A 23,220-nucleotide genomic window follows, 5' to 3' on the forward strand; every position below is an offset into this window, starting at 1 on the left:
CCCCGCGGCCGCCAAGCGAACCTGGCTCCGCGCGACACTGCGTGCGCGCGCACGCGGGCAGGCCGCGGCGCGCTTTACGGCGGCAGCGTGAGTGCGTGACGCTCGCCCGTGGTCTTTGTTCGCACGTGGCGCCTGCGGAGGCGCTTGTGGCTGTGAGCGCTGGTGCAACAGCGGGCGCAGCCCGTCCGACTTACAGTATGAAGCGGCCGAGTGAGTGTGGTCAGGGGGCGGGCTTGGGGGGGGCCTCTGTGTCTGATGGTCGACGGACCCACCAGGGCGCTCGTCTGCGGCTTGGTCTCTGGGGAATGGAGGGCCGGCGGGGAGGCCGTAGCCCTGATCCCGCCTAGCACTGGGGGGTTGGAAGGCTCCACGTGAGTCGCGGGCCTGTGGTGCAGAAAGAAGGCTGGGCCCCAAGGGTGAAGGTCGGGCCAGAGTCTCGTGAGGACCCAGTCAGTGTCTGAGCCAGGTTTCAGGCGCAGCGTTTTCCCTTGTGCGGCCACGTTTGATCCGGCCCTGGTGAGATCTGAGAGCCGCCTCTCGACCCCACTGTTAGCTCCTCCTTTGTGATTCGTGCTATTTGATAAGAAGTGGCTCTATTTTTGGATCTTATACGCTTCTGTGTCCTATCCCAGTATAATCTGGGAAGAGTGGGAGCGGGGAAGTTGGGCTCTACAACGGATCTGTTGAATCCGTCTTTGGGACTTGAGCGGTCCGTGTTTTATCTTTACCACACACCCACAAGATTTTTTAAAATTCATTTATTTTTATTTTTGGCTGCGTTGGGTCTTCGTTGCTGCGCGCGGGCTTTCTCTAGTTGTGGCGAGTGGGGGCTACTCTTCATTGCGGTGCGGTGGCTTCTCTTGTTGCGGAGCACGGGCTCTAGGCATGCGGGCTTCAGTAGTTGTGGCTCGCGGGCTCTAGAGCGCGTGCTCAGCAGTTGTGGCGCACGGGCTTAGTTGCTCAGCGGCATGTGGGATCTTCCCGGACCAGGGCTCAAACCCGTGTCCCCTGCAATGGCAGGCGGATTCTTAACCACTGTGCCATCAGGGAACTTCCCCACAAGATTCTTAAATTAGGTTTCAGAGCCAGTTAATTACTTAACGCAAACATAGATGTGACCCTAGAGCGCAGTCATCAAAAACTAAAACTGATCATTTGTGGATAAAGTGGACTTTAAAAAACTGTAAATAGGGCTTCCCCGGTGGCTCAAGAGCAGCCACCAGAATGAGAAGCCCGCGGTCACCACAACTAGAGAAAGCCCATGCGCAGCAATGAGGACCCAACGCAGCCAAAAATAAATAAATTAAAAAGAAAACAGTAAATAAATTAACCCTTTTGTGATATGTTGCTTTGCAGAGTTAAAGAAAGCAAGTAAACGCATGACCTGCCATAAGCGGTATAAAATCCAAAAAAAGGTAAGTCTTGTTCTTGAAAGAGTTATACCAAGTATAATGCTAAACTTATTTCTGCCCCACCCCTTCTCCACAAAGAGGTCTGGATTAATATTAGTATGATTTCACCTCAAGAAACGGAGGTTGGATAGACTATGACACAAGCTCTTAAGCATCAGAAGTAATTCAGTGATAAGAGTCTAAATTTTGATCAATATGATAACAATTGCTGCAAAAAGAATCTCCTGGTGACTTTTTCTTGCTGTTTCATACATAAGCATGTGTTCTCTGCATTGTTACAGTTAAAGTTCTATGTTTCTAGGTCATTTTACAGATATAAGTAAACTGCAGCCAGATTGGTTAGTCACATGAATTTTGTTTAGTATTTTTGTTAACTAATAAAATTTTATTACGATAGGTTCGAGAACACCATAGAAAATTGAGGAAAGAGGCTAAAAAACGGGGTCGAAAGAAGCCTAGGAAAGACCCGGGAGTTCCAAACAGTGCTCCTTTTAAGGAGGCTCTTCTTCGGGAAGCTGAGCTAAGGAAACAGCGGGTAAAATGCATCTAAAATGTTCAACAAGTGATGTGTGGGTGTGTGTATTTTTTTCAAAGTAAAGTTACAATATCAGGTCACTTTGGCTCTCCCATTTCTCTTGTGGCTTGAACACAGCTTGAAGAACTGAAACAGCAGCAGAAACTTGACAGGCAGAAGGAACAGGACAAGAAAAGAAGACTTGGAACTGACCCTGTTGTTGAGCTATGTAACATGGAACCTGTGAAAGAGGTAATGATTACAGTCATGAAAAATGGAGAAATAGGTTACATCTACTGACCTACTAATTTTGTGTCCTTTCCCCTTGTCTTTATCACCTAGGAATTTGGGCAATGCAAAGCTAAGAAAGCCAAGTCAAGCAAACAGAATCCGAAGAGGCTGTATTGTCAGGAACTTAAAAAGGTATCATAGTCTAGGTTAGTGTCTAAAAGTGGTAATGAGGTTTAAAAGACTAGATTTTTTTTTTTTTCTTTCTCTCCTGACACCAACCTTGTAGAGGTGGAAGTAGAGTTCTCTTGAGCAGGAAGAATTCTTCAGCAAGTTGGCTTACTGATATGTTTCACTGAAGGAAATATTGTTATGGTTTTAATTTTTTTGCATGGGAACAGTTCCCCATAAGCATGATTTACAGAAGTGGCATTTTGTGATAAAATAACATTATGACACAGTGGCTTTTTAAATAGAAGGAAATACTTTAGAGGAGCAGTACAAAAGTGAGAATCTCTAAAGTACTTTGCTGAAACCTAAGTGAAGGAGGTCAAGGGGATGTCTTGGTGTAGCACTGCCATCCCCTACACCTATTTTCCTAAGGTCACTCCCTCCTGTGAATAGACCCTGACTGTGTTTCTCAGCAGCTCTTGGTAGGGCCACAAAGGTCTTTCAAACTACATAACTCAGAATGGGAAGATTATACATTTAGATAGTTGGGAATGTTTCCACTCTTGAAATCCACTTTGATCAGAGGCCACTGAACAAACTTATGTCTTACTGTCATGTAAGAAATAAACACGTGAACATCATTCACACCAAAGTGAAGATAAGAGATTCAACTCTGGGGCTTCCCTGGTGGCACAGTGGTTAGGAATCGCCTGCCAATGCAGGGGACACAGGTTTGAGCCCTGGTCCTGGAAGATCCCACATGCCAGGGAGCATCTAAGCCCGTGAGCCACAAATACTGAGCCTGTGTGCCCCAACTACTGAAGCCCGTGCGCCTACAGCCCACGCTCCGCAACTAGAGAAGCCACCGCGGTGGGAAGCCCGTGCACTGCAATGAAGACTAGCCCCTGCTCACTGCAACTAGAGAAAGCCCACGTGCAGCAACGAAGACCCAATGCAGCCAAAAAAAAGAATAAATTAAAAAAAATTTTAAGAGATTGAACTCTGAGCTCACCCTGTTGAAAAGTAGACAACGCCAGTGTACTTATGTGGAGGGTGGTGCCAGAGCAAGGGATGGTGTTCTGATAGCTTCTGCTTTGACAGGTGATTGAAGCCTCAGATGTTGTGCTGGAGGTGTTGGATGCCAGAGATCCTCTTGGTTGCCGGTGTCCCCAGGTAGAAGAAGCCATTGTCAAGGGTGGACAGAAAAAGCTGGTACTTGTATTAAATAAATCAGGTAGGCGAAAACATTGCTCTTTATGTTCCATATACACTAGTGAGGTATGAGGAAAACATCTGAACAGTCTTGATTGTCTCTGAAGACTGATAAGATCCAACTCTGACCTCAACAAAACCAATGCATATGCATGAGCTCTTGTTGCCAAAGACAGTGCTGGGCAGTGGGGTGGAAATTTTTTTTTCCCCTTAATTACTATATTATACTTTATTTACTTATTTATTCATTTATTTATTGTTATGTTGGGTCTTCTTTGCTGTGTGTGGGCTTTCTCTAGTTGCGGCGAGCAGGGGCTGCTCTTCATTGCAGTGTGCAGGCTTCTCTTGTTGTGGAGCACGGGCTCTAGGCATGTGGGCTTTAGTAGTTGTGGCACGTGGGCTTAGTAGTTGTGGTGCACGAGCTCAGTTGCTCTGTGGCACGTGGGATCTTCCCAGACCAGGGCTCAAACCCGTGTCCCCTGCATTGGCAGGCGGATTCTTAACCACTGCACCACCAGGGAGGTCCTGGAGATGTTTTCTAGAAGCGAATTAACTGGTTTGTACTGTTCTTTCGCTATTCAGTACTTAACCACCTTGTCTTATTTAACAGTGTAAGCTTTTATGCTCAGCTTACTGTGTAGTATATTTCACGTAGGAAATGATGACAGAGTGCCACATTCTTCACACCTGCGCAATGTCGATGAGACATGATTATGTATCTGGGTTTGAGCAGCAGGGACAGAAACACCCAGAAACAGAAACCTGTGAAACAGAAAGTAAGGATGGGATCTAAAATTACAGTTGGGGTCAGTAAACATGGCTCCTACCTGATAGTAAATTCTGGAAACATAGCCCTAAGGTTAGTATGGTAATATTCTAGAGGATGACTTAATCCTGAAAGGATGAGCAATGCAGAGGGGAATTAAAGAAACACAGAGGTGTACATACTGAACTCTGTTAACCAGAAGCATGGTAGGCAGCTGACCCTCTCCCCATCTTCTAGTTCAGATACTTTTGAAAAAACTGGGAAAAGGCAAACCTGAATGAAATCCATAGTTTACTAGACTTTGCAAATTTATCTCAACAAAATGACCAAATTGGAACAATGTTTTATTCCTAATCCCTATCAGATTTGGTACCAAAGGAGAATTTGGAGAACTGGCTAAGTTATTTGACAAAGGAATTGCCAACAGTGGTGTTCAAAGCCTCAACAAATCTGAAGGACAAAGGGAAGAGAATCAAGGTACCCTTAATTTAGTGGTGGGAGATGTGGTTCTTTCATCTTTCAGATGGGTGAAATATGATGAGTGTACAAAATCTTGATTAAAAAATGATAACTTTTAAGATCCAACTCTGATTTCATCCAGAGATAATCTGAAAGGCAATGGAATGTGATTTTAATAGATGGGCTCTGGAGCCAGATGGCTTGGGTTTTGTCTGGTGGATTGTCAGAAGTAGTTAAACTAATTATTTAGAATTTTAACTTGTGAAGGTAAAGAAGAAAGCTGCTCCATTCAAAAGTGAAGTCTGTGTTGGAAAAGAAGGCCTTTGGAAGCTTCTTGAAGGTTTTCAGGAGACTTATGGCAAAGCCATTCACGTTGGGGTAATTGGTGAGTTTCAGTTCAACATATTTTATGTCTTATCTCAGTAAGTGCAACTCGGCACTATAGGTAATGTTAGCCTCTAAGAGCTCTGGTTTATTTGAATTAATAATCGTTTCCTGCTCTTTCATTACCTGTGCAAGAAATGAAGATGCTAAGAGTAGTTTTAGTGTTGAAGTGAAGATGCTCAGATCCAACTCTGGTCTTGCTCTAAACAGGCAAGCATAAAATAAGAGAGTGGAGATTTTATAATTACCAGCACATAATGCCTTTTGTATCTGTGGATTTCCCATTTGTAGGTTTCCCAAATGTGGGGAAAAGCAGCATCATCAATAGCTTAAAACAAGAACGGATATGCAATGTTGGTGTATCCATGGGACTTACAAGGTAAATTGAGTTCCATAATTGCAATATTTCATTATAGGTAAGTATGATTTTGTTTATTTTAAGGGAGACAGTTTTCTATTTCTATTTACTCAACTTTCTATTTAGTGAAAGGAACAGGGTTAAGCCAGTGTTAGGCTTGGGAAGAATTGATTAGAATAGCTGCCCACAATCTAGTTTGAAAGACGAGCAAATAGATTCATAGAAGGAAAAGCTGCCTTAGAGGAAGTGATGTTTGAACCTGAACTTGAAATGAATAGAAGTCTGCCAGGTAGAAGAGGGAGGAGATACTACAGAGGAAACAGCATGTGTTTAGGTCAATATGTATGTAAGCTATAACACGTAGTGTTTTGTCTTTAGAAGAGGAGGGTGTGCTGTTACGGTTTTAGATAAACATGAAGCAAATGATGATAAAATGGATCTGACAGACTGTGCTGAGTTTGTTCAATCCAACCCTGAGCTTCGTTGTGTCTCTTGACCTTCAGGAAAACCAGTGCCTGTCAGTTACCATCTTTCTTGTCTCAGGTACATGCAGGTTGTCCCCTTGGACAAACAAATCACAATCATAGATAGTCCAAGTTTCATCGTGTCTCCACTTAACTCTGCTATTGCACTCGCTCTGAGAAGTCCAGCAAGTATTGAGGTAGTAAAACCAATGGAGGCTGCTAGCGCCATTCTGTCCCATGCTGATGCTCGACAGGTAAAAAGAATCCCCTTCCCTTGAGCTCCATCTTGTCTTTCATTATAAGCATTTTTTTTTTAACATCTGTACTATATCAGATAGATGACAGTTTGTTTTTCTTTTTTTAATAAGGTAGTACTGAAATTTACTGTCCCAGACTTTAAGAATTCTCTGGAATTTTTTACTTCACTTGCTCAGAGAAGAGGACTGCACCAAAAAGGTGGAAGCCCAAATGTAGAAGGTGCTGCCAAACTGCTGTGGTCTGAGTGGACAGGGTAAGGCTTCTTTCTGTTGGCTTTTTGATGGCCACATAGAATAAAGGAACTGATTTTTGACACACTTTATTTTTAATACCAGTGCCTCCTTAGGTTACTTTTGCCATCCCCCTACATCCTGGACTCCTCCACATTTTAATGAGAGCATTGTGACAGACATGAAATGGGGCTTTAATCTGGAAGAACTGGAAAAGAACAATGCACACAGCATACAAGGTAAGCACGGCTTGTGTTTAAATACTGTCTTCATAAGCTGACAGGCCAATAAAGGTCTCATCTGTTTACACGGGCTGTTTACCTTTTCTAGCCATCAGGGGCCCTCGTTTAGCCAGTAGCATCCTTTTCCAGTCATCGGGTCTGACAAATGGAGTGATAGAGGAAAAGGACATACCTGAAGAATTGCCGAAACAGAAAGAATGGAAGCAGGAGGAGCGGGGGGACTATGAAGATGTCAACACTGACCAGGAATGTGTTGACGAAGGTGATGTAAGTATGTTGTGCGTGAGTTGTTTAAGCTGAAGTAAGTTTTCTAGCATTACAGTGTACAACAGAGGGGAAGGGGCTGAAGGAAGAAATAGAAATTAAATATTTCATGACTTTAAAAAGCCTCGTACAATTTAGAAGTTTAAGGCTTGCAATCATTAGTCTTGATTTTGTGCATCCATTAATGTGTAACTCCAGAGACGTTTTCTGGGTATGTAATTAAATTGGATTAATGAGCACACAAGGGCTTACTAACACTGTTTCTCTGTCCCACACGAAAAGGGCTCAGACATGTCCCCTGAAGAAGAGGCCTGCGAGGCACTGCCTGAGGACTGTCAATCAGGTGAGTTGGGTGGAGGGATCTTCTAACAAAGCAGTACAGTAGCTTTTATTTTTGTTTTTAAACACCTCCTTTTTCTTTCCAATATAGATAAGCAGTCTGCACCATCTTTCATCTTGGATAAAATGACTGAAGAGGAAGATGATGCTTATGATTTCAGTACAGATTATGTATAATAGAACTTTGTCCTTATATAATGGTGTTTTGTTGTTGGTTTTTAACATTGTGAGCTGTTCTCTGCGTGTGATGTACCAGTTTATTACAGTATGACATAAACTGTGTAAATTTTGTGAATGTGTATATAATGATATATTCATTTTAAAAAATCAGGCAACTTTAGAAAGTGTCTAAATTCTATAAAAAGATATCTCTTAAACAGTGAGTGGATAGAAGTAAAGTTAAAACATACCTTATTGAAACATGTACTTTTACTTTATTTACAGATTCGGCCACAGGTCACAAAATTAAAACCAAGCAGCAGTGTTGAACTAGCTGTACCAGCCGTATCTAAGTACATTCACCTCTGGTCGTTCAGCACTGTCAGTAAGCAAACTCTTGGTAAGGCAGATGGAGGCATATTTATAGTCTGTCTGGGAAGCTGACTGCCAGATGGGGCAGTTTGTCCTCTTTACCCAGCTGAAATGTCCCTTGTCCCTTTGTTGCTGCAAACAGGCATTGAAGCCTAGCAAGTGTTACTTCCCACACATACTGTCTTCCAGGACTTCCTGAGAAATGCTTATAGCATATTTATTTACTTTATATTTGAGATCTCCACATGTCTTCGGATTAGGCTGAATTTGCCTGTTGGGTCCGGAATATACCATTTTTCCCAGACATCAGTATATGAAGCAGTTCTTCCCCATGGCTTAAAGTGCCCATTCCAGTGGAGTAGCTTGGCAGCCTTAACAAACTGGGGTGAATATCGTTTTCCAGCACTGGAACCTTACATTTAGGAAAAAAGAGCCAAATGACTACTAATCAGACACAAGACTGCAGGAAACTTAAGGGAAACAATATATTCCATCCCTGAGGGTGGTCCTTTAGACACTTTATTAGCTTAGGCCCTTGGTGAATTATCTACTTACCAAGGTGGCGAACATTCCACATAGGGTCGATGGTGGAGTGCTGTTGATAAAATACGATCAGCAGAGGTGGTGTTGTGATGCTGCCAGCCAGTGTTCTACTGTACAGCCCTTCTCTTGGTGGGACAGATAACAAATGAAAGCTGTTAGTAAAGAATCCTAATTCCTGTTAGTGAAGACCACCAGGGTTGAAATAACAAGAGTTTTCACAGCTAGGCCAGTTACATACTTACTCTACATTGAGTTTCATCCATTTTTCCAGCTGGCTAGTTATATTCTGTCTTTTCCATTCTGTCAAGTTTGCAACAAAAACTCCAGGGTTAAATGAGCAGGTGCTGGCTTTCATGGAAAGCTTACGAATTCTTTCCTTTTTATAGTCAAGATATCCAATGTAATTGTACTAAAAACACAATTGGGATATATAGTATGTTTAATGCTTCAAACAGTAATTTGATAACTGTTCTGCTTACTTACGACTTCTCAGATTATTAACAAAGGGCTCTACATAAAGCAAATAAAAGTGACACTTGGGATTGCAAGTTAGACAACAGGAACCTAAACATTAAGCCAGATGTTCAAGGAGAATTAGGGTGTCTAATCCGTGAACCAATCTAGGAAAGCAGCCTTGAGTTTTGGGATGAAATAATTGGTGAATAAAATGTAGCTAAAGATTTAGAATTCCCTGATTTTGCTGCCTCTCCCCATTGACATGAATTATAGGGAGTGGAGTGTCTATTTACAAGGTCTAATAAGTAATTTACCTGGTTCCCTGCTCCACGGATGACAACTTTAGTAGAGGATGAATCACAATCTTCTGAAAATGCAGCTGCATGTCCTGGCTTCAGTGGTGTATTGTACAGGGCAAGAATATCACCTGAAACAGACAAAGTTTAAGATTTACACTGGAAGTTGCCCCAAGATTCCCTATTCCTCCCACTTAGGATGGCCTTTTATAGGATATCATAAATAAGACAACCACTATCGCCCACGCTGGACAGAGAGCAGCACTGATGGTGACATTCTTTAGTACCTTGCACAATTACATCATCGTCCATATATATGGCCTTCTTTGCGCTGGGGACCAGAATTGGCAAGTAGAACCTTGCAAAGGTTAACTGGAAAAGGAAAGAGGCATTGGCACAAGATTTGTCAGTGGCTGTGCTTTTGTTTATTAGAAACTCCCAGAATGCTCTCAGTATCCATGCAGCAGAAGACAGCCAAAGGTCTCTGAACTTCCAGGTTTGGTCCCCAGGGAAGTACTAGTACTGTACCCACAGTTACCCAGGTATTCCAATCATTTCATAATACTACCAAGTACAAACAAGGATGCATGGAACTCACTGGTTTCATGGAATCCCCCTGGTCAGGATCCTCCTTTACTTTCCCTTCCAAAAGTTTAGTGTCAAAATTCACAATTTTGTACCTAATGCTTTTCAGGGTACTGCTGCTGAGCCAGGACCTGATGAAAATAAACCACTAAATATCAGTTTTAAGTAATCATGTCCCAAACCACAGCCATATCTCTGCTTTCCAATAAGACCATAATGCAAGAGAAATCCTGAGGACAAAATAGGTGTCTTCAAGCCCCTTCACCTCTGAGCATTGGTTTCCTCATCTGCAGTGAATTTACCCACTAAAGACCCGTCCTGAACCAAGATTCCATGGTGATAGTGCACCCAAAGGCTCATACTTTTGATCACTCTTCTGACACTAAAACTGCTGTAGAAAAAATTCATTATGGAATTGAGAAGATCCTTTCACCACATGGATCATTTAACATTTGTCCCTCCAAATACATCAGTGAAGAAAATGAGTCAAAATATGATGGTAGTGAAAGCTAAGTTATCAACAAAGCTGGTAAATCAGTCTGTTAATCTACACTCATTAATTCACTGTGTTGGCTGAGTGATTTCTACCTGAGTCTAAGGTACTGCCTGTAAGAAACGTCAGTATTCCCTAAAGAGGTGTTGCACATTTTTCCTAGGCCCATTTCACATCAGCGTTTTGTGGATATAATGTTATTTCTATAGTCTATTTTAATGCAATATTTCTTTCTACATTATTTTAGATGATTTCTTGAGTTTTTAAAATACGGAAAAATAATTCTTAACAACTTTGATGAACAACCATGGAGAAAGGCACAAGGACAGATATGTTTTAGAACTTTGACCACTATTAACCTGTTAGATAAAATGTTTCTTGGAATAAACTTTGTAAATCTTAATTCAAAGCATCTTTCAAAACACAGTTAAGACTATCCATCAGATTGAGTTTCTATTAATCACAGGTTACAATAGTAAGGATCATTTGCTGAGCGATTATTATGTCGTAGGTGTTTTCATATATTTTTTCATTTACTTGACACAACAATCCTCTAATCTGGATATTTATACCCCGTACTTACAGATGAGTAAATGGGTTCCAAAGAGTTAGGTAATGTTCCCCACTATGGGCTAAAATTTGGATCAGTGTCTATGCTCACTTCACCATACTACCTTGCCATTGCTCCCATGTCCCTTCCCACTCTAGACCAGAACTACTCAAGAGCATGTTCTTGAAATAAGGAACTCGTAAGAGAATGTAAATCAACACCTTACTTCCTTCATTGAGAAAGTCTTATTACCAAAAAAAAAATCCACTTAACTATGCATAGTAACGCAGTTGATTTACATCTTGGCACAGTTTTCTTACATGTTTTTGCTATCATGGAGACATGTTTATGGTACAATCACATGGAAGAACAATGTGCAGTTTACATGTGGTATAATTGTATAGGAAAAATGTAAACATTGAAAAACATATTACTGGATTGGCAGCTGGCCTGCTCTTAGAGCATCCCCTAGAAGCAGAATCATCAGGGAAGCGGAGCTCACCGGAGATGGTCTCCTGTACCGTTGAGTGTAACAATGTAGAAAATCACATTGGAGCGAGTGTTGTGCTGAATACTGTTTATGGCTGCAATGGCCCCCCCAAGCCTATCTTCAGATGCAGCAATGACCACAGGAATCTCCTCTTGTCTCCCATCTACCGCATGTTGGGGAGCATTTGGGACAAAGTCTACAGGCTGAAGCCCCACAATTCCTGAATCTGCAAAGAACACAAAGAAGGTACTGTGATACAAACACAATCTCAAGAGCTTTTGATACAGAGCCCAAGGCATGAAAAGAGGTAAGCTGAGAATTATGATACACCTCATTCTGCCTCATTGTAATGTGAAGCATATAGCCCAGAAATTGTGTTTTCCTGTATGTAACCAGGCCTTTGGAAAAGCATTTTTTAAAAAACAGGCAGACAATTCTGATACATTACTGGTAGGAATATAACAATCTTTTTAGACCTTATTTGGGCAATTTGTATCAAGAGCCTTAAACAGGTACATGGCCTTTGACCCAATAATTCCCCTTGTGTCTCTTAAGGACATCTGAGAGGTAACCAAAAGTCACAATTTTATTTACAATTGTGAAAAACCTAGAAACAGACTAAAAAACAGTTGTTTTTCAAACTGTGAATTGTATCCCACAAGTAGGCATGAAATCAGTATAAGTGGATCGCAATCAGAACATGAGTAGGAAAACAGTTCCTGAATTGGAATAGAACAGTGACTTAGAAAATATCAGAATGCATCACATACAGCAAATGCTAGTATTGTTTTGTAAACCTTGCTTTTTATAATGTTTGTTCATTTACTCATTCATCATGCATTGAACACTGAATGCCTACTATGTGCCAAGCAATATCTAGGCACCAGGGTTACAGCCATGAATAAGATGGTCAAGTCTTTACCATTGTGTAGGGCAGATAGACAATAAATACATGTATGTGTCTGCTGTATGTAACACATTCATATTGTGGGGTTGCCATCAAAAAAATCTGAAAGTCATTGTACCAAAAGACTTTTTCCTATGGCAAAAAGTAAACTATGTGACATTAAATTTACATATGAAGAGTTTTGTCATGGTGACGTACTTGGGATATAATTATGTGAAAAACCATGTCATGTGTAGTTTATATATAGTACAATCTCAACTGTATAGAAAAAAATACAGAGAAAAAAAACCTGGAAGGTACTAACACAAAATTTTAATAATTATCTCTAGGCAGTGAAATCATTTATTCAATGAATATTTAGAAGCACCTCCTATGTACCAGACACAACTGTCCTCATGGAGCTTGAATGCTGTTTTCTTTTTTATATATGTTCCCACCAGAAGCATGCATTACTTTATGTAAATATATATGTATATATAAAAATACACACACATATATACACTATTATAAAAACATGCTATCAGAGCACTCAGTGAAAGTTAAGGAAAAGCTATTAGTCTTTTCCTGCTCTGGTCAAGTACAGTGGGCGACAATCCAAAAATGATTTTTGACAAACACTCTGAAGCCTCAAACATCCCTCAATACCAAGGCAGAGCAGTATGAACAACTAATCTAAAATAACTGGCAGCGGAATTATACAATAGTGGTCTTTTAAATCAGGTGACAAGGCTTTGTGGTTTTGTTTTACTACTAAAGACCTGCTGATATGGTTTCATGTGTTAAAGCAGAGTAACAGGTAAAGGAAAGTAACCAGACTGACACTCCAGTGAACAGAGGAGGCATGAAACACCAGCAACACTCACCTGTCCCCACATTCTGAAGCCCTGCCCTACTGAAATGTCTGTAGATAACAGCCCACAGTGGCTCCTTTCTCCAAGGCCTCTGATTTGGTAAAAAGGAATCTTCTGTGAGATCAAACCCTCAGCAAACAACTGCCCGGCAAGGAGAAGGGGACAGGCTGCAAGAGCACAATGAGTGCCACCTGCCTTTCTGAAAGTCTTTAGTACTTCTATAAGGCCAAGAAAAAAGCCGCCTTTTCTTTGAATCTAGTGATGTAACTCAGAATGTGGGACACAGGGAATTCCAGGTCCTCAACACATGCCAAGGCATTAGTCAGGGTTCCCATACCTGAAACCTCGTTCCTCAGCAAACTGCTCAGGCCGAGGAAGTTATGGTGCAAAACCAGTAAGAAGAGAGCAACAGCCAGGACCAGGATGATAATGTTTACTGAAACAGAGGAGAATGCCCATGTTACATCTCTTCACCTTTTGACCTGGTATAAAACAACAGAACTGTAGAAAGGACATACCTTTACGGAATGACATCTTTTTCTTCTGTCTTATATAAATATTAGTTATTAACCCTACAAAACAAAAACAAGCCCCCAAAGTCAGTAGGTACATTAGAATGGCCATCAAAATGCCTACATGCTTTTTGGTTTTTTTTCTGGCTGCGTGCGGGCTTTCTCTAGCTGTGGTGAGCCAGGCTACTCTTCGTTGCGCTGCGCAGGCTTCTCATTGCAGTGGCTTGTCTTGTTGCAGAGCATGGGCTCTAGGCACGTGGGCCTTAGAGCGCAGGCTCGGTAGTTTCGGTGCACAGGCTTAGTTGCTCTGCAGCATGGGGATTCTTCCTGGACCAGGGCTCGAACTGGGTCCCCTGAATTGGCAGGCGGATTCTTAACCACTGTGCCACCAGAGAAGTCCCACCTACACACTTTTATTCAGGTAGAAACAAGAAATGCATACGGTATTTTCTGCAAGAAACTCGTTTTGAATTAACAGTTTCCAAGGACCCAATTTGGGATCTGAATTTTTTATGGTAGTCATAATAATAAAATACTTCCAGTAACTTATAGCCTTGTATACCATATGCCACTAGATGAAAAGCAAAAGAAGTTCTACCAGGAGGAATACTTGGAGTCTAACCACTATGGAAATGTTTTCTGAATGAATTTCTACTTAAAATTCCTAATTAGACATGGACTTCAGTTGTCTATGATCCAGTAAACCAAGGTCAGCCTCGTTGGTACAAACATCCCTGCTCCAAGATGTATTCCATTCATCTTTAACTGGAATTAAAGAAAAGAGAAAAAAGAACAGTTCCCAAATTCATTTAAAACTATAGCAGAGGGACTTCCCTGGTGGCGCAGTGGTTAAGAATCTGCCTGCCAATGCAGGGGACACGGGTTCGAGCCCTGGTCCAGGAAGATCCCACATGCCGCTGAGCAACTAAGCCCGTGCGCCGCAACTACTGAGCCTGCGCACTAGAGCCCGCGAGCCAAAACTACTGAAGACTGCACACCTAGAGCCCGTGCTCCGCGACAAGAGAAGCCACCGCAATGAGAAGCCCGCACACCGCAACAAAGAGTAACCCCCACTCGTGGCAACTAGAGAAAGCCCGCGCGCAGCAACAAAGACCGAACGCAGCCAAAAATAAATAAACTTATAAAAAAAAAAACCTATAGCAGGGAAACAGAATTACAAAAATTCACAAAATCCAATCTTGCTATCAAAAGTTTAGAGCTCTAGTCTCAAAAATTAAAAATCTGCTAAAAGAAAAAATTAGCTTCTTCTGGGGCTTCCTATCTGTTGGTTAACTACCCATCTCTTATGAAAGTGGTGTCTAATACTGTCACTCCGCCGGTGGTTTGTGCTCCCCAGCTCATCTGAAGCCTTCACTTTTTCAAAACAATTCAATGGAAACAAGACTGTAAGTGGGGCTAAATTAAACAATTAGGTTTCTACAACAATCTCTGGGTAATGTTTCATTAAAAACATTTTTTACAACCTGGATATTGTGATCCTACATTTGAGAACTTTACCCCTTTCTACTTCATCTTCCCCCATGGGAGTACCTAACATTTACATAAAGGCTATTAATTTTACAAAGCACTTTCAAATATAGCATATTTCTAAAATCAAAGTTAGTTTGAATTAATTTCATCTTAAATGAAGTGCGTGCCTATCAGGCACTTGATTTCTCAAGGCCTTTGAAAAGAAGAGAAATATATTGAAGTGCTGTTTAAAAACTGGGATCACAGGCCAGATTACAAATTTGGGAGAACATAATTCAGACTCCCAAAGAACAATCTAAAATACACACATTCTTTCTCGCTCACTCTCATTTCTTTCTAGAACAGTATATGTAAAGTATATTATACCAACAAGCTTACTCTCTAAAGACTACAAATCGTTATATACCCTGAGCCATGTGTCTCTATCTCCTCTTGAGGACTGAGCCTTACCTATAGAAGGTGGCAGACTGGGGGCTGCTCAGACAGAGTTCTAACATCTGCCTGCTTGGAGTCAACTTCCACCAAGACTGGAGAAAACTATCTCACTTTAATAAATCTCATTTAGTTAATGGTATAAGGGCCAATGGTTTAGCTCAACAATGTCCACTAACAATTACTTACAGGTGGTATGTTAATTGAGAGGCACAAGTATTTGTGCTATTGTAGCTAGCTAGACAGAAGAAAAACACAATCCCAGCAGGTATTTGATGTACTTAAGTAGATTCACATGGCAGAAACCACCTACTCCTAAAACTCTTCCACAGTTATCTACATGCAAAATGCCGATTATTATGGAGTGTGTCTGATCCATATTTCCTTTCCTGGTGCAATTCCTGGTAATGGAATTCACTGATCTGGTTAGAAAGAATTCTCAAAACAAAACTGTATGTACATCCCGGATGTGCAATATTGGCTGTATTTTTGCAAGAGTACACAACTGTGTACAATTTGATCAGTAATATTCAATTGTTCACTATGAAAAGTAGCATTTTGTCTATAAATTACAAGACCTTCACATTCCCAAATCATTCACAATACACACACATAGCAGGCATTCCCAGAAATATGGGTGAAGAAACCTTACGGGGCAAGAATACTTTATGTTTTTAACTTGCTAGCTACCTGCAATAGTACCCACATCTCAGTGGCCTTTTCTGCTTTTCTTTCTACTGCTCTATATTCCCAAGGAAGGCCATTCCACTCATGCTCTGCAACCTATCCTATAATTGTTTCCTTGGCGCAGCATCAGCAAACTCTTTCCCTCTCTGCTGGATCACACACTTAGCAGCATTAATTATCATGCTCTGGTATCTTCCAGTTAATTAAAAAATAAAAAAGACACCACTTCCCATATCCCAGCAGACCCACAGACCCGTTTCTCTGTTCACTCTCACTCTAAAAGCTTGAAAGGATTTAAAGTTCCCAGCTCCACTTTCTCTCTTGTCCTCTATCCTACTTCAACCAGACTTCTGGCCCTACTTCTCCATTCAAAGTGGCTTTGTCGAGGTCACAAAAGACCAAGGTCATCTTTCTGTCCTCTTACCCATCCCCTCAGAGGCCATCAAGAAAGTTCACCGCTCCCTCTCTTCAATTATGAAATTATCTCATTTATTTGATTTGTGTCTTCCCTGCTCTATGAAAACAGTGATCCCAGTGAAAAGTGTTTATTCGTGTATCCTTGCCATCTAAAACCATGTCTGGTAAATGGTAATAGGTATGTGATATTTGTTGAATGGTCTTGTTAATCCAGGAGCAAGGCTGGTTCTCAGCTCTGAAAGGGAACACGATCTTTGATAATAATCATGAAAACAAATTCAAACACAAGGCAAGACATGGATTCCAATGGAGATCTGAAATTGAACCTGACACGCAATCTCCTTTTCCCATGATTATCTTTATAGCTCAAATACCATAAAGGCTCTGCAGCAACTGCCACCCTGTGAAATGCATTTAAAGAGGGATAACACAGAGGGATTCATCTATTTCTGCATACGAGGGAAAGTCCGTTTAGTCTCTGCCAGACTGAAAGGTGGAAAAGGCACTAAGGATATACATCCACTTTCTCTACCTCTTCTCTGCCTAGCTCCTACTTGGCTTTCAGGAGTCAGGGGAGCCTCCCCCAAACCTCACATTCAGCTGCATCTCCCCTGAGCTCTCACATCTCCCAGGCTTCGCTCCCCCAGAGTAAATCCGGCTTATATTTGTGGGGTTACGTGGCTGTCTCCCTTGACACACTCTGGGCTCTAGGAAGGCAAGGACCTGGTGTTGGTCACGGCCATGTCCTTGGCCCAATTCATGGCACAAAAAAAGCTGCCGGGAATGTTTGTTGACTGCATGAGGTCGGCAGCCGCACACCGCCTGCCCTGGAGTGCCTAGAATCCCACCGCCTGTGACCCTGAGGCGCAACACAGCACAGAGGCCAGACAGCCAGTTGGGACCCACAGGCCCAGGTTTCCCAGAAGTTTCTCTCCGGAACGTGGGTCTTCCACCTTGCTCAGAGTAACGGGGCAGGGCCTAAGCTTCTGAGATAGACGCCGGCCTTGAGAGGCAGTGCGAAACCTTTGCTGGCCTCTTTCGGGAGGCCTGAGTCTGTGAGGACGCCAGTGAAGCCGCCAAGCAGCCTGCAGGGACAAACTGGAGACTCCCCGGGTGGGAACTCTCTCCAACTCGTGCGAAGAGACGGGCCAGGACCCGTCCTTCTCCGAGGGCATTCCCTTTCTCTGGATGATGGGTTCTGGGGTACTCCCCTCTAAATTCTGGGGGTCAATAACGTTTAGGAGTGTTTCGCAATGGGTGACGCTCCAGGGGTTCTCCCCACCCCGCGGCCCCGAGGCCAGCCGTTTCCCTCGGACGCCCCCCACGGCCTCCCTTACCTGCAGCCCGAGGAGGAGGGGCCGCTGCCCACGCCCCGGCCCGCCCCGCCAGCTCAGCGTCCCCACCGCAGGCCCCGGGGCCCAGCCCGCTGCCGGGCCGCCCGCGTCCCCTGCACTCCGGACCGAGCCCGCCTGCCCGCTAGCTCCGCGGCCGCCGCGCAGTCCCGCAGCCCCCCGCCGTTAGCCGCTCTGTCCGCAAGACCGTCGCGCAGAGCAGGCGCCGCCGGGCAGCCCCACCGCTGGGGTCCTCGCCGAGAAATGTCCGTCGCCATGGAGACGGGGCGCGCGCAGGCCGCCGTTAAGCCGCGAAGGCACAGCCAAGTACAGTTTGGCGGACCTGGACCGCGGCCCTCGGCACCCAACAGCGCTGACGGCGAACCCTTCACGGGCGCGTGATGCCTCGGCTCGGCCGCCACCGTCAGCATCTCGGCCCTTGCAGAGAGGGCGCCGGCCTACAGCCAGCTCCGAAAGCGCGGGTCGCCTAGCGAGGGCACGGGGAGGGGCCTCGGGCCGACCGGGTTTGTGGGAGACATCCGCTTCCGGGGCCGCGGCCATCGCGACCCTCGGCTCGACAGGACAGTAGAGCTGTACGCAGGAGGTGACTCCGGCCCCTACTGTCCCTGAGTCCCGGCCGCCTTCGCTCCGCCGCCCGCCTCCTGAGCCAGTCATGTTGGAGTATCTGAGTTCCCTGCCCACGCAAATGGTGAGGGCGCTGCCCGCCTCGGCCCCAAGATTCCTACACGCCGCTCGCGAGCCTGGCAGCTCCGCAACCCTTGTCCGAGACCCACCCGGTGCAGCGCGGTTCCTACCCCGGATGGCTACTTTCTTCCCCGAAATGAATCTCCTGGGTCCCCTTCTCTCTTCCCCCGCGAGGATACCCCAGCCCGGGTTCCGTGAGTTTGCTTTAATTCCCCCGGGAAACCCAGAATGTCATTCCTTGCTTAAGTTCTTGGGGAAGTCCCATATATTGGGATCGCCCTGTGCCAAAGCTGTGAGGCCAGGGCAGGAATGTACCTCTCCAGTGGTGGAACCAATTTCTGCTTTGCTCTCCTTCACCTCTAGGATTACAAGGGCCAGAAGCTAGCTGAACAGATGTTTCAGGGAATTATTCTTTTTTCTGCAGTAAGTATTGGTTTTGCATAGTCATCTCTCCCCACCCCCACCCCAGCTTGACTGTATTTAATATACTTGCTTTGTCTCTAGATAGTTGGATTTATCTACGGGTACGTGGCTGAACAGTTCGGGTGGACTGTCTATATAGTTATGGCGGGATTTGCCTTTTCGTGTTTGGTAAGAAATTTATGGGTGCTTGGATGTTGGTGGCAACTTAGGTTTTCTGAATTGGGTTGTTTTGGTTGGCCCTAGTAGTGAGAACCGGCACCATCGTTTACCTCGTCCTTCCCTTGCTATCACTGGAAAAGTAAATGCCAAATAGCATCAGATAAGGTTAAGTTACATAAAGCTCATTTCTTCTGGCAGGCGATCCAAGCAGTAATCTTAAAGTCACACTAGACCTTAAGACCTTACGGTCTTCATACTGCTCCCTCCTCACCTTTCTTTTAGCTCTTAAAGCCATGTGTAAACAATGAGGCTTGTTCTCACTTACAGTATCTTGTCTGGGTGGTGGCACATAGTTTTCATAGGAATGTCAGTTTCATTTTTTTTACCTTTAGCATAGGAGTCATTTGGGAACCAGGCATTATCCATAATGCTCTTTTAAACTTTTAATGGCCATAAATGATGCATTTTCTCTGTTCTGACCCAGCTGACACTTCCTCCGTGGCCCATTTATCGCCGGCACCCCCTCAAGTGGTTACCTGTTCAAGACTCAGGCACAGAAGACAAGAAACCAGGGGAAAGAAAAATTAAGAGGCATGCTAAAAATAATTGATTGGGGTTTTCATGATTGAGCTTTACTACTGCACCTGCTTTTGTTTCGTGTGACATGAGCTAAATTGTTTTCATATCCAAAACATGAGCTAAAAACACCTATGCTCAGCTGTGTACAGATTTTGTTCTCTCTATATTTCACTTTTATGTTGGGTTTTGATTTATAAATATTTTAGACCTTCTCTTCACAATCTTCCTCTGAAATGGAGAACAGAAAACACAAGTATGCAAAGTTTCTTTCAGGTCTACAAAATAATGAAGAATAAAAGCCTCATAAATGATAGTACAGTTTAACTATCAAAGTTTTATAATTCATTATGAGTCATCAGGCTGTTTTAATGTTTTCAAATAAAACTCACAGTGCAACTCAATGTCTAAAGAGTCTTTTGTTTATTGTTCTGCAGCATGACTACTAGTAAAAGCCAAAGTTAGAAGTTTGTGGTTCTGAAAGTGTAAGAACCATTTCTCTTTTCTGAAGCTACAAGTTCCTAACATACTTTTTTTTTTCTTTAACAACAGCAAAAGCACCTATAAAAAAACTTTTGCTTTATACATTTAACATCTTATTCAATGCATGATTCATATGTGATATCTTACAGCTGTGAAATTTACCACAAATGTAAATTTGTGGTAAAGTAGTATCTTGGTACCACTAAAATAAGGCTATTGCCAAGCAGAAAACATTTAATCCAGGCTTTACCTAAGGTGGTTCAAAGTGGAAACCATAAAACTGTAAATTCCTTTAAAATTTTCCAGAGGGCCGAAGAGAAAAATGTTCTAAAGGCCTTGTGGGAGGGATGGGAGTGGAAGGGTTATTACAGGTAATATTCTGTTTCTCAATACCAGGATATAGGACTTCCAAACTATGAGTTTAAAAAAAAGGGAGCAAAGACCTTAATATAGCAAAAGTCAGGAAAGGATTCTAAAAAAGGGGAAGAAAAATAAAAGATGGCAGAAACAAGAACAAGCATATCAATAAGTATAATAAATGTGATTATAAAGTTAAGAGCTCCCAATAGGGTTAAAAATCATGTCATCTCATGTTCTCAAAATGACACCCCAATGGGCTTCCCTGGTGGCGCAGTTGTTGAGAGTCCGCCTGCCGATGCAGGGGACACGGGTTCGTGCCCCGGTCTGGGAAGATCCCACATGCCGCGGAGCGGCTGGGCCCGTGAGACACGGCCGCTGAGCCTGCACGTCCAGAGCCTGTGCTCCACAACGGGAGAGGCCACAACAGTGAGAAGCCCGCGTACCGCAAAAAAAAAAAATATATATATATATATATACAGAATGTTAATAAAAAAGGTATGGAGGAGATTTTTTTTTTATTCTAAGAAAATAATATGTATAACTTTATACCAGTAAGTTAGAAAACTTTAGTAGAACTGATGACTTTGTGGAAAGATGTGGATTTATAAAACATGCAAGAAATGGTAAATAGCTCAGGAAGACCGATGGTTTGCCAAAAATTTGTCCTCAGCTGAGCACTAGGACTAGATGTTTTTAGAGTTAAGTTGTTAAAAACCCTTCAAAATAAAGAAATTTCAGAAATTAGGCCATGAACCCAGGCCTAGCACCTGGCACATAGTAAAAACTAAATAAAAGTCTTTTATGTGGACTAGAAAGAGAACATTTTATTATTTTATGTGTGTGTATAATTTTCATAAAAGGTAAGACATTTTTAACTGTAAAAAATGAAAATATTTCTGGAGTCATATTCATGTTTAGAGTCCCTCAAATGCAGAAGTTAAAATTTACTAATCAAAACTTTTATTTTTTAAAAACTATTTGCTAGATGGGTGTTGCCCCTTATTAAACAACTAATAAAATATGTGATATACAATTCTACATTTAAAACATGGGAAGACAATATCTTGATGTATAAGAAGACAAATTTCAGGAGACAAATATGTCCAACATAACTAAAAGGATCTGGACTTTACTTAACACCTGCTGAATTAGAAAAGGAATTAGCGTTTAAGGAATGTTTTCGCTGATGGAAAAATAAATCTTAAAAAGAAAAAAAAAATCCAGTATGTAAAAACATATTGATTTACTAGCCCAAAATAACTCCTAGTTTCATTTCTTGTATACCCTGAATGAGGTCCATATTAAATGGAAATAAAATGTTAAAACATCCATCAATATGCAAAAAAAGGAATTCAATGCTCAAGTACTATATATAATGCCATATCTTTAAATCTACTCCCAGAATAATAAAAAAAATAATTTATCAACTTCTACTTAAGGCTATTAACAGTAAAAAGTAGTGTCACTGGATATATGTCATTTATTTCTCCTATTGCTTTCGTCACTCTAGTATAATATAAAACTTCCAATCCAGTATGTTATATCCCTGTATTCAAGCTAATAAGTACCTTAAAAAAAATAGTTCTAGATATCAAGTTGGTTTAAGGCTCAGTAAACAGTAACCAAATAAACGTCGTACAACAGATTTTCCCTCATAAAGAGAATAAGATAGCCAAAGGTTTTTTTCTTTTGTAGTAAGCTTGCTTCATATTACTCTGTCCAATTTTTTTCTAGTAAAAAAAGGCCCAACAAAATATAAGGATGGTGAATGGACTCCAGTCATTATTATAGGTTTGTTTGTTTTTGTTTAAGCCAAAAACGTTTGAAAATAGTTTCATTCTGGCAGCAGATTAGGTAAATTCTCAAAATTTTACATTATCTTCAAAAAATTTTAACTGGTGAGCTTTCACATTGTAAGTCACATACTTTTCACCCATGTGCTCCCGCAAACGTACCTATTTGGGAAACATAAAAAAAAAAAAAATCAGTATATAGTAGAAAAAAATATTTCTGTAACCTTAAAAGGGCTATTCTAAGCATGATACCAAGAGCAGAAACCTTATGGGACAATACTAATAGTTCTGTTTACATAAAAATTTTAAATGTCAACATACCAAAAAATAGTCATAAGAAATTAAAGAGCAAACAATAAGGAAAATATTTGCTACATGCCAAAGAATTAATACCATTAATGTATAAAGAGCTCTTAAAATCAATAAAACACAGCAATATTAGATTGTAAAGTAACTATACTCTAATAAAAAGTAATTAAAAAAAAGCCACCAAACACCTGTTATCCTTATTAGAAACCTAGACATTCCGTTTCATATCACACACATGAAATGGAGAAAATAAATTAATTAAAGGGGAAAAAAACAGAATATTAGAATTGATAAAACAAAATCAATCCCATAGATAACTCAGTAAAGGCATTTAAAAAATAATACAACCAATTAACATAAAATTCAAACTGACTAGTAATAAAAAAAAAACGGACTATTTGATACTCAAAGTATGTCTGTTGAAAGAAATGCCTGAAATTGAAATAACATTTAATAATATGTTAAACAGATGTCATGCACTTCCTGATACAATGAACTGAGAAGGACACAACATCACCTTTGTGGTATTCCTACCAAAA

At 41.9% G+C, this 23,220-nt stretch overlaps 4 protein-coding genes and 3 non-coding genes across 12 annotated transcripts in view; 5 read left to right on the forward strand and 2 right to left on the reverse strand.

Moving 5' to 3' along the window:
- Nucleotides 1–56: 56 nt before the first annotated feature.
- GNL3 (G protein nucleolar 3) lies at nucleotides 57–20,135 on the forward strand. The gene is made up of 17 exons (XM_019947454.3): nucleotides 57–210; nucleotides 1,357–1,415; nucleotides 1,810–1,947; nucleotides 2,065–2,178; nucleotides 2,269–2,349; nucleotides 3,427–3,559; nucleotides 4,668–4,780; nucleotides 5,030–5,147; nucleotides 5,438–5,525; nucleotides 6,048–6,222; nucleotides 6,337–6,479; nucleotides 6,562–6,695; nucleotides 6,787–6,965; nucleotides 7,245–7,305; nucleotides 7,393–18,582; nucleotides 18,942–19,001; nucleotides 19,645–20,135. Exons 1-15 carry the CDS (start codon nucleotides 198–200, stop codon nucleotides 7,476–7,478), a joined length of 1,635 nt encoding a protein of 544 aa, XP_019803013.1. The 5' UTR covers nucleotides 57–197; the 3' UTR covers nucleotides 7,479–18,582; nucleotides 18,942–19,001; nucleotides 19,645–20,135.
- Nucleotides 3,601–3,678, forward strand: LOC117314027 (small nucleolar RNA SNORD19). Its single transcript, XR_004528714.1, has one exon. It is a non-coding gene; the product is annotated as a small nucleolar RNA SNORD19 (small nucleolar RNA).
- On the forward strand, nucleotides 4,825–4,906 carry LOC117314032 (small nucleolar RNA SNORD19B). The gene has a single exon (XR_004528717.1). It is a non-coding gene; the product is annotated as a small nucleolar RNA SNORD19B (small nucleolar RNA).
- LOC117314028 (small nucleolar RNA SNORD69) lies at nucleotides 5,915–5,991 on the forward strand. Its single transcript, XR_004528715.1, has one exon. It is a non-coding gene; the product is annotated as a small nucleolar RNA SNORD69 (small nucleolar RNA).
- GLT8D1 (glycosyltransferase 8 domain containing 1) lies at nucleotides 7,711–19,684 on the reverse strand. 3 transcript variants are annotated; one of them, XM_019947456.3, is made up of 10 exons: nucleotides 19,547–19,684; nucleotides 13,522–13,575; nucleotides 13,341–13,439; nucleotides 11,258–11,471; nucleotides 9,726–9,843; nucleotides 9,415–9,499; nucleotides 9,146–9,258; nucleotides 8,618–8,784; nucleotides 8,388–8,500; nucleotides 7,711–8,244 (listed from the first exon to the last, which is right to left on the reverse strand). In XM_019947456.3, exons 1-10 carry the CDS (start codon nucleotides 19,584–19,586, stop codon nucleotides 8,054–8,056), a joined length of 1,194 nt encoding a protein of 397 aa, XP_019803015.1. In that variant the 5' UTR covers nucleotides 19,587–19,684; the 3' UTR covers nucleotides 7,711–8,053. The 3 variants fall into 3 exon arrangements, with proteins under 3 accessions (XP_019803015.1, XP_073667333.1, XP_019803016.1); XM_073811232.1 differs by lacking the exon at nucleotides 19,547–19,684 and adding an exon at nucleotides 18,217–18,353; XM_019947457.3 differs by lacking the exon at nucleotides 19,547–19,684 and adding an exon at nucleotides 17,880–18,006.
- SPCS1 (signal peptidase complex subunit 1) lies at nucleotides 18,442–20,135 on the forward strand. Its single transcript, XM_004315667.4, has 4 exons — nucleotides 18,442–18,582; nucleotides 18,942–19,001; nucleotides 19,083–19,169; nucleotides 19,645–20,135. The coding sequence occupies exons 1-4, from the start codon at nucleotides 18,547–18,549 to the stop codon at nucleotides 19,768–19,770; spliced, it is 309 nt and encodes a 102-aa protein (XP_004315715.1). The 5' UTR covers nucleotides 18,442–18,546; the 3' UTR covers nucleotides 19,771–20,135.
- Nucleotides 19,644–23,220, reverse strand: part of NEK4 (NIMA related kinase 4) — a 47,700-nt gene continuing 44,123 nt past the window's right edge. For all 4 annotated transcript variants that reach the window (XM_073811228.1, XM_004316556.4, XM_033865136.2 and 1 more), the window contains one exon: nucleotides 19,644–22,534. In XM_073811228.1, the coding sequence (XP_073667329.1) occupies nucleotides 22,509–22,534 (26 nt within the window). In that variant the 3' untranslated portion in view covers nucleotides 19,644–22,508. The remainder of the gene's footprint in view (nucleotides 22,535–23,220) is intronic.

This window comes from Tursiops truncatus, chromosome 10, assembly GCF_011762595.2.
Source record: "Tursiops truncatus isolate mTurTru1 chromosome 10, mTurTru1.mat.Y, whole genome shotgun sequence".
Taxonomy (NCBI): Eukaryota; Metazoa; Chordata; class Mammalia; order Artiodactyla; family Delphinidae; genus Tursiops; species Tursiops truncatus.